The following is an 18,887-nucleotide window of genomic DNA, read 5'->3' as shown; positions in this document are numbered from 1 at the left end:
GACACTATCATGCAGTGGAAGAAATCAGGATCCATAAGCATTCTAATTCATTAATTTTAGTTGAAAAAACATGCTAAAAACAGAGTTTTATGGGTTTCATGAACATACTTTGGTTTAACCAACGAAATCTCCATTTTCAGCTACAAAATCCTCTGAATCCTTGTGTAGACTACCACAAGATCTTCCCTACTATTCTCTTGGTGCTCTAGATTGAGTTATGGGACTCAAAATAAGCTGGAATCTAAGGGAATATGGAAAAAGCTCACTGAACCAACCCATTGAAGAATACCTACTTCATCCGAATTTTTCAGCAAAAATTTAGTCGGTTCTTCCTCCTTTTTCACTTCAATCTCTTGAATATATGGCAAACTATCATGCAAAGAGATGTTCTGCATGGGATGCAGCTCATGCTTGGAGTAAACCAAAGGAGAAGGTGGATTCCTTGTAAGCTACTTAAAGATGAATTTTGAAAAGCCCATTTTCAAGTTTTGTGTAATTTTCAATTTTCAAAAATCTATTTTGATTTTAAAATCATATTTTATTTCTAAAATAAAAAATTATTAATTTTACAAATTAAATTCAGAAATTAATTTTCTAATAAAATTAATAAACAATTATTTAAACAATTTAAATAATTCTAATTAATTTAATATCTAATATTAAATTAATTTTTACACAAATTCATCTTCATATATTTAAATCATATTTAAATATATTTTCTCCAATTCCGTTTGATTCTAATTTGAATGTTTCAAATTAACTTATCACACTACTCTAGAGCTAATCCATTTTCGAGCTAGTAGGGAAACCTTATGGACCTACAGATCATGGGCTCCAACGATCCGAGATTAATCGGCTAAACTCATTAGATCGATCTAACCCCCATTCGTTAACTAATGAGTCACTCCACTAAATCCCATAGTTGAACTCCCCTCATTATAGATATATTATGTCCACTCGATATAACCATGATTAGTAAGTTAACCCTTCACAGGTTGTTCGTAATAACAACTGGGTTAAATCTCTATTTTACCCCCGAAATTACCTCTTGTTCCTTAAGTCCCCACTGATCCCCTAATGTACAATTGTTTTGTGATCCAAACACAAAACCGAGTCCCTCTCATACCAAATGAGAGGGCAGGATCCCTTATTCAAACCCTAGAATCAACACTTAAGGGAACAACCTCTCTACTATTCCTAAAGCGGGTAGGAGTGAATTCCCTTTTACACCCTATGTCCCCAGCTATCTATCCAGTCTCACCCATGAAATGGCAGTCATATTGAGCCGGCATTGTTGAGTCAACACTCATCTATGCAAATTTAAGGGCAATCCTAGATAAATAGGAGTTCATAGTTAGCTCAAGATTAAGGTCAAGTTACCTAGGTCATCGCTTTGAAATAGTCAGTCTTAAACAATAAATATCGTTATAAAGTAAGAGTGACTCATTTCATGGTCTGATCTTGTACAAACTCTTTTGCATAAGGACACCCCCACTTCTCATGTCCAACATGAACGAATTAGGATTACTTTGTTTATAGCACTTTATAACTCCTTGTAACAACTACAGAGCAGGCTGTATCCAATAGTGTTACCAGAATAAGGTACCTAACCTTATCCATGTACTATAGATCATTTTGACTATTTACTCGAACCCGATTCACCTTTATGTCTCCACATAAAGTTCAAGTACTCATCCAATAGTCAAGGGACTTTTAGGTTTATTGGATTTCTATTCAAACAATAGATCTATTCAATAAAACCTTTATTGAATTTTCAGAATAAACTCCATTGTTTACATACCACGAGTTTTAGGACATAAAACCCAACAAACTCCCACTTGGACTAAAACTCCAGTGGTAACTTATACATCCGATATATAAGACTGAGTTTCTGAGTTTTATAGAGAAATACAATAAACTAGGGCATCACATACCCATCTTTTACAATTCGGTATCTCTATACCCGATATTTCTCCCACTTGGCTTAGGTTATCTAGTATTCCTAGTCCTACTAAATAATTCTCAAACACTTTAACCGAGAGAATTATTGTAAACATTTTAGTATACAATAGGATTTTGATAAAACTATAAGGGGATTGCATCTTAATTTCAATAATGGCTAGGAAGCACACTTTTCTCCCACTACATTGAGGTACTCTAAACTCTTTGAGCAAGATGCATCTGACTTACCTCAACAACTCTTTGTTAACAGTCAGATCTAGAAATCTTTAATCTTTTTATACTTTGATCTAGCCATTTAGATATCTGAATATCTACAAATGGCTTTTAACAATTTGATTCTTAACGGAGGTTGCTAGAACAAACCTAATTTTTGAAAATGAATATTTCATTTATCCCAAAAATATACAATTTGTTCTATACAAGTTTTAACAATTAAAAACAAGCAGCAACTTCTCCCACTGGATGAGCTGAGCAAATGGTCCCAGAGTCAAGTTAGCCTGGTTACCTTTTCTCTGCTATCTTCTCGACAAGATGTTGAGGGCAGTGTCTCCTTCAGTGCCCTTCTTCGTTGTAGTGGAAACATTTCCCTTTGCAGTGCTATCATTGCCTTTCAATCCAGTAGGCTTCTTTTTCTCTTTCCCTTTTCCTTTCTTCACAAGAATACTCTTATTCTTTAAAGAGGAAGCAACTTCAGGCTTGAAGGACATTCCTCACTTCTCGGCAGTAGTAACATTTACTTCTGGCATCAGACCTTTTATTCTCTACATTATCTGGTAAGCCTGTAGCTCATTGAGTAGAGTAGTCAAATTTTATTCATTAATGCATTTAGAATTGCAGAAAACTCTTCAAAAGTGATTCTAGAATAAAATCAATTTTACTTCTTTTATCTATGACAACACCGTTTACTTCTGCCATATGAAAGTGGATCATTATATCCAGAACATGTTCACAAACATAGGTTCCCACTTTGATGTGATTGTTGTAAACGTGCTTAATGGCATCCCTCACAAAGATTCCATAATCTATTTGGCAGTACTCATATCCTCATGCTTCTTTTGTCCACACATCAGATAAGCCGGCAAGGATATAACCATACGCTATATTATTAGCTTTGACCCATCTGTCATATACATCCCAAACATTTCGGTTTGTGTGAGAGCTAGGAATGGGAGGACAGTCCTCAGTTAAAACAAACCGCAAATCGTCTATCACAAGTATCGTGTTTAAATTTGATTTCTAATTCACATAATTATCCCCAATAAATTAATCTGACGCCAACAATTGTATTATTGAACTTGTCATTATGAAATTAAATATCCAATCAAGTTTTGGCAATTTTAATAATTTACCCAAGATTATTCTTTTGCAACGATACTATATCAAGACATTCTTGACTAAATACTACCTCCAAAATAACTCATATTCCGATAGCATTTAGGTGCCGCTTTTGGTCAGACATTATTAACACTTAATAATTCTGTAAGTGTAGACCCGCCATTTTCGGATCTTATAGAACGGATGAGTATAGCTTTGAAAATAGAAACAATACCCAAGACAAAACAATAAAACCCTATTCATTTTACTGAAGCCTGAGTTGTTCCGAATCCTATGTTACAGCCCTCCGTGGGGATAGTCGTCGTTAAACGACTAGCAAAGGGCCACTTAAAATAACCAACAGGCGCAACATAAGAATCTCACGGTTCAGACTAATGGAGGAGACCGTAGGATATGTTGACACATTTCCTTCACCCACTTACTATGAACTATTTCTTCTGTTCATCTTGGTATTGACACATACATCCACTCTCTGTAGGGAGGTCCCTCCTAGGGTGACATGAAGCGTCATATGAATCTCACGGTGTGAACTATGTGGAGACGTGGCAGTTAAAATCATATACTTGATTTCTGATCGAAAAACATCTCCTTATTCACCCGAGTCTATCTTTAAGCTAAAAAATATTTTCCGAAGGGAGGTCACTTCCAGGGTGACACGAAGTACCGCTTAAATCTAGACTGTGAACTCTTAGGGACGCGAGAGCTAAGGATAACATACCGCGTGTGTTATTAATCTCCCGCTAAAGCTTTCTAATAACTCTATCATATAGAAGTTATTCACTACCACTGAAGGGTTCTAACGTTTGGGTAACTTTGTACTTAGATTCTTTTCCGGCTAAATAAAAATAACCCTAAGTCTATGTGGTTTATCCATGTATAACTCTTATAAATGGACTTAAACCTACGATGTCTAGGTGGTAATTGCTTTTATTACCTCACATCGCTCACGAATACTCATAAAACTGGTTACCAACACTCAATTATTCGGCCATAATCCCCAGGTAGGAGGTGTTCCGTAGACCGTCAACTTAAATACCCCCAACCTAGGATTATATATCGGTTGAGTTTGTAACTCTAGTTTTACAAGTTTAATGACCTATTTTAACTAATTAAAATAAGTGGTTAACCTACGTGAGCATGCAACTGTTCTTTGTTATGGATTTTAAATGTCTAACCCAATTTTATAACAGTTTATAAAACTTTAGACATGCTAAACATCCACAACATACAGGCATTCAATATCTAATATAACACTCATATTAAATACAAGAAACCCTAACATGCATACTATATATTATAACAAATTATAACACACTTTCAATGCATGTTGCATGCTTCCTAAGGTGGGATTTTAAATCTAAATGGCATACTATATGCATATGCAAGATTTATTTAATTATAACATACATCCAATACATAAATAATTAAACGCGTACTGATATGGTTTTAGTTTTGGCAAAAATAAGCAAATAAAAGTCTAACTATTACAAAAACAGTTTCAACACCGCTCGAACCGCTCCAAAACTACTTGAACGGAACCCGAACCGTGTGAACCGGACCAACCACAAACCATTTGAAGTTGAACCGGACCAAACCTCAAAAGAACCGGTCGAAATAGCTTCTCTTGCTCGCTCTCAAATCTCGCTAAGTCAAATCGTTTAGCAATGACGACTATCATCATGCAATTGGCTTGATTGTTTAGTGTTTGCTTGATCGTTTAGCACCAACGCCTATCGTTTAACAAAGCTACACGATTGTATAGTGTTTGCCTTCTATCGTATAGTGTCATCTTCTAGCGTCGGAGGATGCTACACGATTGCTTAGTTCAAACACTATTGCATAGCTCCATTGTTTAGCACCGCGTCTTGATCGTTTAGCGCGCGCCCAAGGTAAACAATCGTCTAGTGCTATTGCATAGCAATCGATACATCGCTCAGCTGCCGCTTATAGGTAAATGATTGTGTAAGCAATCGCTCAGTGCCATCGCATAGCTCTTTGCCGCATCGCTTAGCTCCCGAACAAAGGTAAACGAACGTGTAAGTGATCGCCCAGTGCCATCGCATAGCTCTTCTTCGCATTGCTTAACTCTGGATCAAAGGTAAACGATCGTGTAAGCGATCGCTCAACGCTATCACATAGTAAAACAACACATCATTTAGCTCCATAGGTAGACGATCGTCTAGCGCACAACACCTAAACGATTAACGCCCGAACCTAGACTATCATTTAGCTTTTCCTTCATATCGTCTAACGTATGAAGCTAAACGATCGTTTAGCTACTGAAGCTTAATAACGATATGAACAGAGGCTGATTGTCTGGAATTTGCAACTCGGCCCCTTTGTTTGTTTCTTCGAATTACAGTTTAATTTCAACTTTAATGACTTCAAATAAATTACAGACTCTTGGGAAGGCATTAAGGCTCATCAAGCAAGAGCCAATTACAAATTTAAATGGGAAATTAAAGGCCAAATCTCAGAAAACCATATCATTACAGTAGTTTCATATCTTCATACAAAACACCCACCAAACCAGAATTAATCCGAATTGAATGCTTATAAGATGCTCTGATACCAAATGTTGGATCAACACCATTACGTAGCGGAAGAAATCAGGATCCATAAGTATTCTAATTCATTATTTTGGTTGAAAAGAAACATGCTAAAAACAGAGTATTATGGGTTTCATGAACATACCTTGGTCGAACCAACAAAATTTCCATTTTCAGCTGCAAAATCCTCTGAATCCTTATGTAGACCACTACAAGATCTTCTGTACTATCCTTTTAGTACTCTAGATTGAGTTGTGGGACTCAAAATAAGTTGGAATCTAAGGGAATATGGAGAAAGCTCACTAAACCAACCCATTGAAGAACACCTTCTTCATCCAAATTTTTCAGCAAAAATTCAATCGGTTCTTCCTTCTTCTTCACTTCAATCTCTTGAATATATGGCAGACTATCATACAAAGAGATGTGCTGCATGGGATGCAGCTCATGCTTGGAGTAAACCAAAGGAGAAGGTGGATTCCTTGTAAGTTACTTAAAAATGAATTTTGAAAAACCCATTTTAAAGTTTTGTGTAATTTTCAATTTCCAAAAATCCATTTTGATTTTAAAATCATATTTTATTTCTACAATCAAAATTTATTAATTTTACAAATTAATTTTCTAATAAAATTAATAAATAACTATTTAAACAATTTAAATAATTCTAATTAATTTAATATCTAATATTAAATTAATTTTTACACAAATTCATCTTCATATATTTAAAACATATTTAAATATATTTTCTCCAATTTCGTTTGATTCTAATTTGAACGTTTCAAATTAACTTATCACACTACTTTAGAGCTAATCCATTTCTGAGCTAGTAGGAGAACCTCACGGACCTACAGATCATGGGCTCCAATGATCCGAGATTAATCGACTAAACTCATTAGACCGATCTAACCCCCATTCTTTAACTAATGGGTCACTCCACTAAAGCCCATAGTTGAACTCTCCTCACTGTAGATATATTAGGTTCACTCGATATAACCATGATTAGTAAGTCGTAATAACGGCTGGGTCAAATCTCCATTTTACCCTTGAAATTACCTCTTGTTCCTTAAGTCCCCACCGATCCCTTAATGAACAATTGTTTTGTGATCCAATCACAAAATCGAGTTCCTCTCATACCAAATGAGAGGGCAGGATCCCTTGTTCAAGCCCTAGAATTAGCACTTAAGGGAACAACCTCTCTACTATCCCTAAAGCGGGTAGGAGTGAATTCCCTTTTGCACCATATATCCCCAGCTATCTATCTAGTCTCACCCCTGAAATGGCATCATATTGAGGCGGCATTGTTAAGCCAACCCCCACCTATGCAAATCTAAGGACAATCCCAGATAAACAGGAGTTCATAATTAGCTCAGGATTAAGGTCAAGTTATCTAGGTCATCACTTTGAAATAGTCAATCTTAAACAGTAAAGATCGTTATAAAGTAAGAGTGACTCATTTCGTGGTCCGATCTTGTACAAACTCTTTTGCACAAGGACACCCCCACTCCTCATGTCCAACATGAATGAATTAGGATCACTTTGTTTGTAGCACTTTATAACTCCTTGTAACAACTACAGAGCAAGCCATATCCAATAGTGTTACTAGAATAAGGTACCCAATCTTATCCATGTATTATAGATCATTTTGACTATTTACTCGAACCTGATCTACCTTTATGTCTCCACATAAAGTTCAAGTACTCATCCAATAGTCAAGGGACTTTTAGGTTTATTGGATATCTATTCAAGCAATAGATCTATTCAATAACACATTTATTGAATTTTCAGAATAAGCTCCATTGTTTATATACCACGAGTTTTAGGACATAAAACCCAACACTTATCATATGTACTCGCCATTACAATTAGCTTATGCTCATGAGACAAATATTTCCCATATGAGAATTTTTGGATGGGTAGTATATGTTCCAATTGCTCCACTATAACGTATTAAGATGGGCTCTCAAAGAGGTTAGAAATATATATTGGATATGATTCCCCATCAATTATCAGATATCTTGAAGTCCCAATGAGTGATGTATTTACTACATGATTTGTTGATTGTCATTTTAATGAGACAAATTTTCCAATATTATGGGGAGGGATTAAGAAGTTGGAAAAAGAAATTACATAGAATGCATCGTTATTGTCTCATTTAGATCCCCGTACAAATCAATGTGAATTTGAAGTTCATAAGATAATTCATTTGCAAAATATAACAAATCGATTACTAAATGCATTTATAGATGCAAAGAAAGTAACTAAATTACATATACCAGATACAAATGTTCTATTGAAAATTGATATCCCAACACAGCAAGTTGCCACTAATGAGTCTGGAACACGCTAGAAGCGTGGTAGACCAACGGGTTCCAAAAATAAAAATCCTCGAAAAAGAAAAATAATTAATAGTCAAGAATACTTGGTTGAAGATGTTAAAGAAATCCTTGACACAACTAGTGAGGAAGGTGAAATACCTAAAGATAATAATGAGATTTCAATAAACTATGTCATGACAAGAAAAAGAAAGAACTAAACTAATGAAGTTATTGACAACATTTTTGCGTATAATGTTGCTCTTGATATTATATCTGAAAATGAGGATCCTAAATCTGTTGAAGAATTTCGATATAGAAAAGATTGGCTTTAGTGGAAAGAAGCAATCGAGGTAGAATTAAACTCATTTTCAAAACGTCGGGTTTTTAGACCAGTAGTCTGAACACCAGAAGGTGTCAAACCTGTGGGATACAAATGGGTATTTGTAAAAAAAAAAATGAAAACAATGTGGTTATAAAATATAAAGCAAAACTAGTTACACAAGTTTTTTCACAAAGACCTGGTATTGATTATGAGGAGATGTATTCTTCGGTGGTGGATGCAATTACATTAAAATATTTAATTGGTCTAATTGTGTATGAAAGTCTGGATATGCATCTTATGGATGTAGTCACAACAAATTTATATGGATATCTTGATAATGATAATTTATATGCGAATCCTAGAAGGATTTAAGGTATCTGAAACATATAAATCAAATTCCTAGGAATTATAAGTTATAGAGATCGCTATATGGATTGAAACAATCAGAACGAATGTGGTACAATCACCTGAGTGGATAATTGTTAAAAGAAGGATATAAAAGAAATCCAATATGTCCATGTGTTTTTATAAAGAAATCACAGTCGGGATTCGCTATTATAACTGTATATGTTGACGACTTAATATAATTGGAACTCCTGAAGAGCTTTCAAATGCAATAGAATATCTTAAGAAAGAATTTGAGATGAAAGATCTCGAAAAAACAAAATTTTGTCTTGACTTGCAAATTGAGCATTTAGTCGATGAGATATTTGTTCATCAATTAACTTATATAGGAAAAGTTTTGAAAAGATTTTATATGGACAAAGCACATCCATTGAACATTCCAATAGAAGTTCGTTCATTAGATATGAGAAAAAATATATTTCAACTTCGAGATGATAATGAAGAACTTCTTGGTCCTGAAGTATCATATCTTAGTGCAATTAGTGCACTTATGTATCTTGCTAATAATATAAGACAAAATATTGCATTTTCAGTAAATTTATTAGTTAAATATAATTCTTTTCCAACTAAAAGACATTGGAACGAAAATAAGCATATAATTCATTATCTCTTAAGAATAATTGATATGGGTTTGTTTTATTCAAATAAATCAAATTTTGACCTAGTTGGTTATGCAGATTCTGGATATTTATCTTATCCACACAAAACTAGATCTCAAACAAGTTATCTATTCACATGTGGAGGAACTGCTATATCATGACGATCGGTGAAACAAACCATAACAACCATTTCCTCAAATCATGTTGAAATTCTTGTAATTCACGATGCTAGTCAAGAATGTGCATAGCTAAGATCAATGTCAGCATATTCGTGGAACATGTGGTTTGTTTTCTAGTAAAAATTTTCCAACAATATATAGAAAGACAACACAACATGCATATCCCAAATCAAAGGAGAATATATTAAAGGAGACATAATAAAGCATATTTCGCCGAAGCTTTTCTACACTCATGATCTTGAAGAAAATGAAGACATCATTGTACAACAAATTTATTCAAAGGATAACTTGACAGACTTATATACAAAGTCATTACCTACAACAACCTTTGAAAAATTGGTGCACAACATTGGAATGCGATGACCCGGGGATCTGAAGTGATGTTTCCATGAGGAGAAGTAAATATACTGTATTCTTTTTAAGAGTACTAGATTATATGAAATATGTGCTCTTTTTTCTTCATTAGGAATTTTTTTCCAATGAGTTTTTATATAATGGACATCTAAGGAGAATTATTATAAATATTATAGAAAATAGATGCCCATTAGAAGCTCATGCTTAGTATCCATTGATCATGTGTCTTGTCCCTATTTTTCCAAAGTGTTATCCACATGTCTTGTAAATACTCATTATTAGTGTCCATGTAATCCACCTCCTACTTGCCAAATCGCATATAAATAGCGACATTTGGTGGGTTTTGAAAAATACACATTAGAAAAAATCCAAAAAGTTTAGAGAAAGTGGAGAAATCCATAATTTGTTATTTTATTTACTTTTGTTATTTATTTTATTTTATATATTTATATATATTATGTTTATTTTATTTTATTATTTATTTATTTATATTATATTTATTTATTTTAATATTATATTTTATTGGCATCCATGTTCCCGTTGTGCTCCTCAAATTCACAAGAGATAAAATTTTGTGATGTGTAGATGAATATTTTTGAAAATTTTACGGAAATAAAAACGAATAAATTAAATATTTATATTGATAAATATTTTATCCCTTTTAAAATAGTTAAAATACTTATATTTATTTTGTTTTCAAATTAGTAACCCTTTTGTTACTTTCTTTTTAATGTTTCATCAACTTTTTTAGAAATGTTGACCCATCTCCTAAATCGATTTTAAATTTATGGACATGTGAAAAATATATTAACAAAAATTTAATACTCCGTATATGCACGAGTTGCAATATATTTGAAGAAGTTTCTAAACCTCTACCATGAAAATCCTAATTCATCTTCAAAACTCACATTTTTGTTAGTTTTTTATGTTATTTTTAAATATAGAAAAATAAATCAAAATATTTATAAATATAGTAAAATTTCAGCGGCAGACAACGATAGACCGTAATAGACTGTGATATTTTACCATTATTTATAAATATTTTCAATAATTTTGTCATTTAAAATAATTCTCCTAAAAAAAAATGCAATAAAAATTCAAGAAACCTATGAAGTATATTAAAGTTGGAGATGCTATTCCAAAATTCTTCCAATGTTGGTTTAACAAGGAATGAAATTAGTTGTTATCTATACTATTACAAGATAGCACATGTATAATTTTTAACCAATATTCTAGAAATTAATATATTTATAATGAATAAAAAAGGGACCTTTTTATTTGATTTAAAATATTTCTATTATTTTATATTATCAATCTTTTAGAATAAAGCTTTATATTGATTTTATTTGTTGTAAAGTTGTCAAAATGAGACAATCATACGGGAAAAAGACATTAGCTTAAACAAATTAATGTTATAACTCATATTATTCTCTATGTTTTCTAATTTTGTGTCATTTGATTATGTTAAAAAGAAACTTAAATAAATTATTATCATATAAACTTATTCCCTTCTCATTTTCAATTAAAGGTCATGCATTCAATAGTTTCACGAATAAAAAATTATGGATATGCTTTTAATAATTATTGAGAAAAAATATCAATATCTCCACTAAAAGAAATATCCTTTTTGGCTAATATATTATGTAATATTTGAAAATCGAAAAAAAAAATTATTCAATTGATGAATAATTAATTAAAGTTTTAATTTTGCCATGTTCAAACTTGAATTTTCACGAGTGGTAAAATTAATAGGCTTTTCAATAGTCCACTATTAACTAAAAAATAGGTCATTATCTCTACTATATTTATATTAAAAGAGACTATGCAAGGAGAATCTTTACATACTTCTTTTATCTTACATTTTTCATAAATTCTTATATTGGTATTTGTCGAGGAATTATAACTTTTCAAATATATGTGTCTATTTGAAATATAGTGGAGATGACTTTTCCAATTTTTAGTTTACAAAATAAATTTATATATTTAAAAAATAAAGCCTTAGATCGAATAAGTGTAATTGATGTTGACGGGATGTGACTTTCGAGTTTTGATTCAATTGATGTCAATTTGGATGCATCTCTTCGAGGTGGAGGTGGTTACACACATCGAATTGGTGCATCAATTCTTCCAATATATACGTAAGATGTCCATGTGAAAGAAAAATGAAATAAATACTTGCATTTATATTATTAGAAAAAGATCTAAAATTTAGAGAAAATAAAAAAAATAATTTAATTGAACAAAAGTAATAATTAATGTAATGAAATAATGCATCATTTAGTGTGACTTCACAATAGATATATAATAACATTAGAATAAAATTTATCACATTATGTATTATAATACTAGCATATTAATATATTAATTCGAAAATTTAATTATTATAACAAATTCTCTCTTTGTACCTTATATAAAACTTTCCTTTTGAAAAAGATGATGATATGAGAACATTAAAATAAAAATGGTTACATTATCTCATTTTTAAAAGTTGATGAAACTAAGATAAAATTGTATAATATTTATTTGTTACATATTAAAAAATTACTATTTAAATAAATAATTAGAACTACGAGATTTTACGTTTATTATATGTATGATAATTTTTGTGGCTATACTTGTAGAGATTTTTTATTGTATTTTTTTAAAAAAATTATAGTTAATTTTAAATGTTTGAAGGGTTATATTTCGTATATTTTCATATTGAAAGTTGAAATATTTTTGTTGTCTAAATTTTAAGTGAAATGTTAATTTTTAAATTCTTCTCACATTGAATTTTGCGGAAGATATTATTTTTATTACCATGTATTACAATCGAAGAATAGCATTTAAAAAATGGAAAGCAAAGGGCATGAAAGAAAATAATCTACTAAATAAGAAATCTCATTATTAACTATAAGAAATATTCAGTACACTTTCCTTATAATATTGAGATTATGAAAATTTTGTGTAGAGCTACTAAATAAACACATATAGGTATACCCAATAACAAGAAAATTACACTATATTACAATTTCTTAAAAATATCTAATTTTTTTTTTTTAAAAAAATCCAATTTAATTGTAACTCTAAAAATTCTCCTTGTGGAAATCAAATTTAGTGGTTGTTTTCCTAGAAAAGTCTTGCGATAATCTCCTTAGCTCTCCTACCAGTCCTTGTGCTCCACAGTAAAACACCCCTGCATTCACATTACAATCCAATTAGATAATATTTGGTTGAATTTACGTGACGACAACATTGACGTTATGTTAATGTCACTAATGATCGAAACAAAATAGAAATATAATCCAAAGTTCAACGATATTTATTAGTTATAGTCGTCTATTGATTAATATGCAATATGATCAGAAACTCAACTTCGTAATATGTAAATTTAGTAAAGACTTACCAACTCTTTGATCAGGGTGATTAACAGCAACATGCTTCAGGACATTACGCCAGTTGGGCCTAGCAAAATGAGTCTTTACCCTTGTCCCGGACACAATATCGACGCCGTTCTTGGCATGGTTGAGATCTTGGAGCATGGTAATGAGGGCAGACCGAGCATCGCCCTCTTCGTAAACGCTGGTGCAGTAGTTGTGCAGTTCAATCACCCTGTCTCGGTCGTTCTCCGCGACTTCATCCATGACACCTCTAAACCATTCGAATGAGCCCTGCTCTCGGGTCACCCAGTAGAAGTAAGCTCGTTTGGTGACAAAGGGCTTGGTTTGCTTATTGGCAACACCATTTTCGATGTCTTTCTGCTCCTTGATGTTGTTGAGTACATCCTTGACGATGCTGATCAGTGGGGTGGCGCCGATCCCCAGCCCCACGAGAAGAAGAACGTCGTATTGTTTATAGTCTTGTGCCGGAGCTCCGTAGGGTCCGTCTATCAACAGCCTTGGCAACCTGTAGTACGACTTTTGAAGTGAGAAAAACTGACATTTTGTTATTGATAACCGTTTTTACATGTAAAAGAAAATTTGAAAAGCACGGTTGAAATAAGTACCTTATTTTGTTGCTGCTTGGACCAATATCAGCCCTCAAAAGACCACTTTGATTAACAGATGGAGCCTGACATACCTATTGACAGAGTAAGGCAACATTCTTTTAAAAATAAAGTTCAAAATATTCAAAAGCTCGCTTGATAGTAAGTCTATTTATGATTTTCAATTTCACAAACCGTGCTGGATTACTGATGAACGAAAACAACCTAGTTCTTTCAAACATTTAGTTAATTTCAGCCAATGGAATCGTTCCTTTTAGTATAACCAAGTATTTATAAGTACCTTAGAGAAAATGGTTTTGAGCTGGGAAGTCCAGTCTCCCACAGTGCGAATGTGAATGCTCAAGTAATCATCCCCTGGAGCCGATGTAATCGAGAATGGATGCCTGAAAAAAATTTAATCACATCCGTTAATTTCAATAAAACCAAACATCATGGTTGATCATGATGATCATGGATCAGACGGTGTAGGATTTACCATTGAAAGGGAGAAATAGCAGAACAGTTCACAAATATGTACTGGCCACTTGTGTATTTGAATCCATGAGGCTTTGACATTTGCAATGCCAGAACATTTCCAGGATACACAGCAACCTGAGAGTTTTCCTTTTTCTGTCAGCATATAGTTCTTGGTACTTTTTTTTCTCTCTAGAAAATTAGTGAGTTTTCAGGCAAACGAACAAAAAGCAAAGAGTAAGGGCGTAGACCTTTGAGATCCTCACTGTTTTGTAGCCCGACCGAAACGCACGAATCAGTCTTTCACATGCGTATAGCAAAACTGGGACAGCTAGATACATCCATGTCTGTAGTCGATAATGAAACAAAATGTCATTCAAATGTCTGATTATGTTTTTTGTTTGCTGTAAAGTTTGAATTGAATGAGAATGCTCACCGTCTTTTTGTACCATTTCTTGGAGAGATAGAGGTAGTACCCATGGATGATGAAGAGGACATAGACAATGACAAAGAGATGGTGAGAGTACCAGAAGGCATTAAAGCCTGTGAGTCTCTTGATGATTTTTGGTAGGTTTAGGCGGTTGCGGCGAAACCATGGCTGGGCCAAGGTGAACGCTATAATCATCAGCACCACCATCACCACCCCAGTCCACCCTTCTGTTCCCTTCACAAACCACCAATAGTTATTTGGCCGTACGTCACCAAAAAACGGCTTCATTGGTTCATATTCCGCATCCGTCGCATGAAGTAGCTTTGGAAAGTCGCAGGTAAGATGTGCTCCAGCATGTAAAAGGACCCCAATGGCGATGCCAACAGCAATTACCTAAACCAAGCAGATGCAAATGCACATGAGATTTTACGTTAACTATTGTACTAAATTCGTCTAAACCAATCCACTTCTGCTTCTGAGTTTAGCAGACGATATTAAATCTTCTATACACAACCTTCATGCTCCTTACGTGAGTTTTATTTTATTCATGAAAGTTCTTCTTTAGCTCAATTAGTTGGGACATATATCTTAACTAAGAGGTCAAATGTTTGAATCTCCCACCACCATATATTGTTGAACTCAATCAAGTAAAAAATAATAATAACAATACCGAGGAGAATGATATTGAAAAAGTTAGAAAATTATAAATTTTACTCTCGACTAAATCCAAAAACTTTAACTAATCTTTCGTGCATATTCTAAGCAATATCAATCAAAATCTAATTATGCCATTTTAGTTTAAGTTCATAAAATTTAGTCCCTAAGCATTTAAAGAACAACCATTTCCCCCCGTAAACTCTTAAAATATAAACCAGTTTCATCCTTGTTATTATTTTACCATCTGATATTCTTCCCTCAGTGCCCACCTCACTCAATCCAGTCCATCACATACTTGTCCAATACTTAGACTCAAAGCTATGCTAAGCCAAGAATCAAAATGTAAAGTTCTTACAAAGTCAATAACAAAAAGCGATATTCTAAGAATTCAGGGACCAAAATGAAGAGACCCAATAAAAGTTAATGATCAAAACAGAATTTAAACCAATCATTTACCACAAACTCAGGCACATGAAACCCAACAGCACCAACAAACACATTAAAATTTGAACACAGAAAAATGATCAAACACATAGTGGGCAACGTGGAAAGAAAAAAGTACCTTATGGAAATTGACATTGTCATCAAAAGGGACAACAGAACCAAGCTTGGTCTTACTCCGGAGCCAAGTAATGGTATTCCTACAAACAGGGAGAAGGATAATGGCCATATTGAACTTGAGAGTCTCGGCGGCGCCTTTGGCGGTGGTGACACAGTAGCCCATGACATGGAAGACGGCTCGATGGCGGTACTGAATGAACTTCCAAGTAAAGAGAGCAGCACAAATGGCGAGCCATAGAGAGAAAACCCAAATGCGCTTCCAATTGTCTTCAATGAAGTAGCGGAGTGAGCGGTATGTGCGCTTGATGGGGTTGTATTCCTTTGTTGGTACTAGCTTTTGGCTTAGTAGTTGGCTCAGCACTCGGCTGTCTGTCACGCGGTTCGGGGCCGTTGCTTGGTTTGGGGCTTGCAAGAGTAGCATTTCCAAGTTGTATAGCTGGGAAAAAAAAAAATCAATCCGTATGTAGATAATTTCATCGATATTTTAAAAGTATTCTAAATTTGATTAAGAGTGTAATAAAAAAAAAAAAAATTAAAAACCAAACCGATCCATTACTTTAGTTTAGTTTATTTTCGAGGATGGAAATGGACATCTTGATTTGCATTTGAAGAAAAAAATATAGGTTCCGTTCGGTTTTTTTTCCTTATTGAAAAAACTAGTCAAAATCGAATTGAACCAAGGGTATGTATATACTATTCAAAACAAATTCGAACAATAAGTCCCTTTTAGTATTTTAAGTATTATTGTGTATCTATGTTTGTTGTTTAAAAAAAAAAGACCATTTATTATATTGCATATATGTTTCTTATTTAATTTTAAAAAAGGCCTAGGAAAAAAAATGTCCAATTTGAGTCCAGAAGAAAAGAAATAGATCAAATTTTTATTTTGAAGGAGCAAAAAGGATCCATTCAAAAGAAAAGCGAAAATAAAAATTTTTAAAAATGAAAAAAGAAAAAAAAAAAGTCAAAAACTGATAACCAAACCGATAATAAACTGCACCAACAAAAATCAATACATTGGTTTTGTTCTTTATTGGACATTGGTTTGATTCATTTCTTTATAAAATTGATCAAATTGGTTTTGTTCTTGTTTTGTCTCAAAACTGATAAAATCAAATCGAATCGAATTTCACTCCACGTTGATAGATGGTTTGAATTGATATTTTTATCCTATCATAGAAAAATTAAAGAAACATAAAAATATAAGCAATAATTGTAGGGTTTTTTTTTTTTTAAAATAATTTTTATGTTTTCCCCTTTTTTTAGTTCAATAAAGATTGAATATTCAACCATTAAGACTGATTAATTAATATTTTATCCACTATAAGTTCAAATTGACTGTTAGTAAAGAAGTGATGAACAGAGTTTGGACTTAGAATTAAAAAAAAAAAGTAATATTTTTTTAAAATAATATCTTTAGAGCTTATTTTATAGGGTTGGTTACATTATCAAGTATACTATACTACTAGTCAATAAATGATATATTTAAATATGGCTAATTTGAGTGATTGACTACTATACATATTAGTAATCTTTTGTTCCTTTTTAACAATTTTTTCTTAAAAAAAATATATTTTTGAGCAATAAGAATATGATATATTACTTGATATTATAATTTTATGTGCATATTGAAATAATTATTTACAAACCTCAATGTATCCAAGGTTGTCTGGATCCAATTCTTCCATAATTAGAGCAGCATATTCTTCAGCATCATCTTTAATTTTTGACAACTTATTAGCTGAAGCACTAAGTGCAATAATCTGAAAAAAAAAAAAAATCTTATCATTCAATAAATAAAGAAAAATATTTAAATGATCAAATTGCTGAAAATATCTACCAATAATAATAAAATATCATAATCTATCTACAATAGGTTGCGACAGTTAGATAGACAATAAAATTTTATTAAATTTATAAATATTTTGATTTATTTTTTATATTTAAAAATACTCCATTAATAAAAGTAATTATTAAATCATATTAAGTGGTCAAATATTTAGCTAGTGATTGAAATGTGTAGTCCTTTTATTTAATTTTGATTTTGTATAAATTTTAAGAAACACGATTTAATAATATTTATTATTACACATTTTTTTTTTATTTACTCTCATTTTCATTAATTAAAAACATGAGAAAAGGCAATATTTATTCCTAATGAAGGATTGTGGTCCTCTCAATTATCATTTTAGTCAATTATTAATTATAACAATGGTGAATTACTGCAATATAATAATGACAAATTTTTTTTGAAACAATAATAATAACATTTTACTAACCATTATTATCAAGTTGATCAATGATTTAAGTTTTTTTAAATATATATTTAAAAATTAATTCTATATGCATATTTCCTTATATTAAATATAAATTTACGAATAACTCAAAAGATAATATTGCTAAATAAAGTGTTTCTGTTTTATTAGTAGCAAGATTTCCATTTTTTATAAATATAAGAATTTTTGAATGACATTTTTCTTGATTAGTTGAAACATTCTTTATTTTGTAGGATAACCGTAGCATTAAATTTATATTCACATATAGATATTTCAATATTTCCATAGATTTGACATCAATACGAATGATTGATCAATATTTCATATTTCTATTATATTGTAGAAAAACTTATAAAACATAAAAAAAATATGCAACAAAAGGTCATTAATGTAAAATATTAATATACATAATAGATATATAAACTTGTTTAAAAATCATAAAAAAATTTATTAATTTAAATTTATAACTTTCATAAGTATATCTATTTATATCTTTCTCTATATTTCG

At 31.9% G+C, this 18,887-nt stretch overlaps 1 protein-coding gene across 1 annotated transcript in view; it reads right to left on the bottom strand.

Annotated features, from left to right (window-relative positions):
• Positions 1–12,881: 12,881 nt before the first annotated feature.
• LOC120070643 (respiratory burst oxidase homolog protein B) overlaps positions 12,882–18,887 on the bottom strand; it is a 9,642-nt gene continuing 3,636 nt past the window's right edge. The window contains exons 5-13 of the mRNA XM_039022472.1: positions 17,753–17,866; positions 16,105–16,539; positions 14,892–15,278; positions 14,707–14,802; positions 14,478–14,593; positions 14,283–14,385; positions 14,003–14,076; positions 13,403–13,902; positions 12,882–13,192 (exon numbers count right to left, since the gene is read on the bottom strand). Coding sequence (XP_038878400.1) covers positions 13,083–13,192; positions 13,403–13,902; positions 14,003–14,076; positions 14,283–14,385; positions 14,478–14,593; positions 14,707–14,802; positions 14,892–15,278; positions 16,105–16,539; positions 17,753–17,866 — 1,935 coding nt within the window. The 3' untranslated portion in view covers positions 12,882–13,082. The remainder of the gene's footprint in view (positions 13,193–13,402; positions 13,903–14,002; positions 14,077–14,282; positions 14,386–14,477; positions 14,594–14,706; positions 14,803–14,891; positions 15,279–16,104; positions 16,540–17,752; positions 17,867–18,887) is intronic.

This window comes from Benincasa hispida, chromosome 2, assembly GCF_009727055.1.
Source record: "Benincasa hispida cultivar B227 chromosome 2, ASM972705v1, whole genome shotgun sequence".
NCBI classification, from domain to species: domain Eukaryota; kingdom Viridiplantae; phylum Streptophyta; class Magnoliopsida; order Cucurbitales; family Cucurbitaceae; genus Benincasa; species Benincasa hispida.
This window is presented reverse-complemented; position numbering and strand designations above follow the sequence as displayed.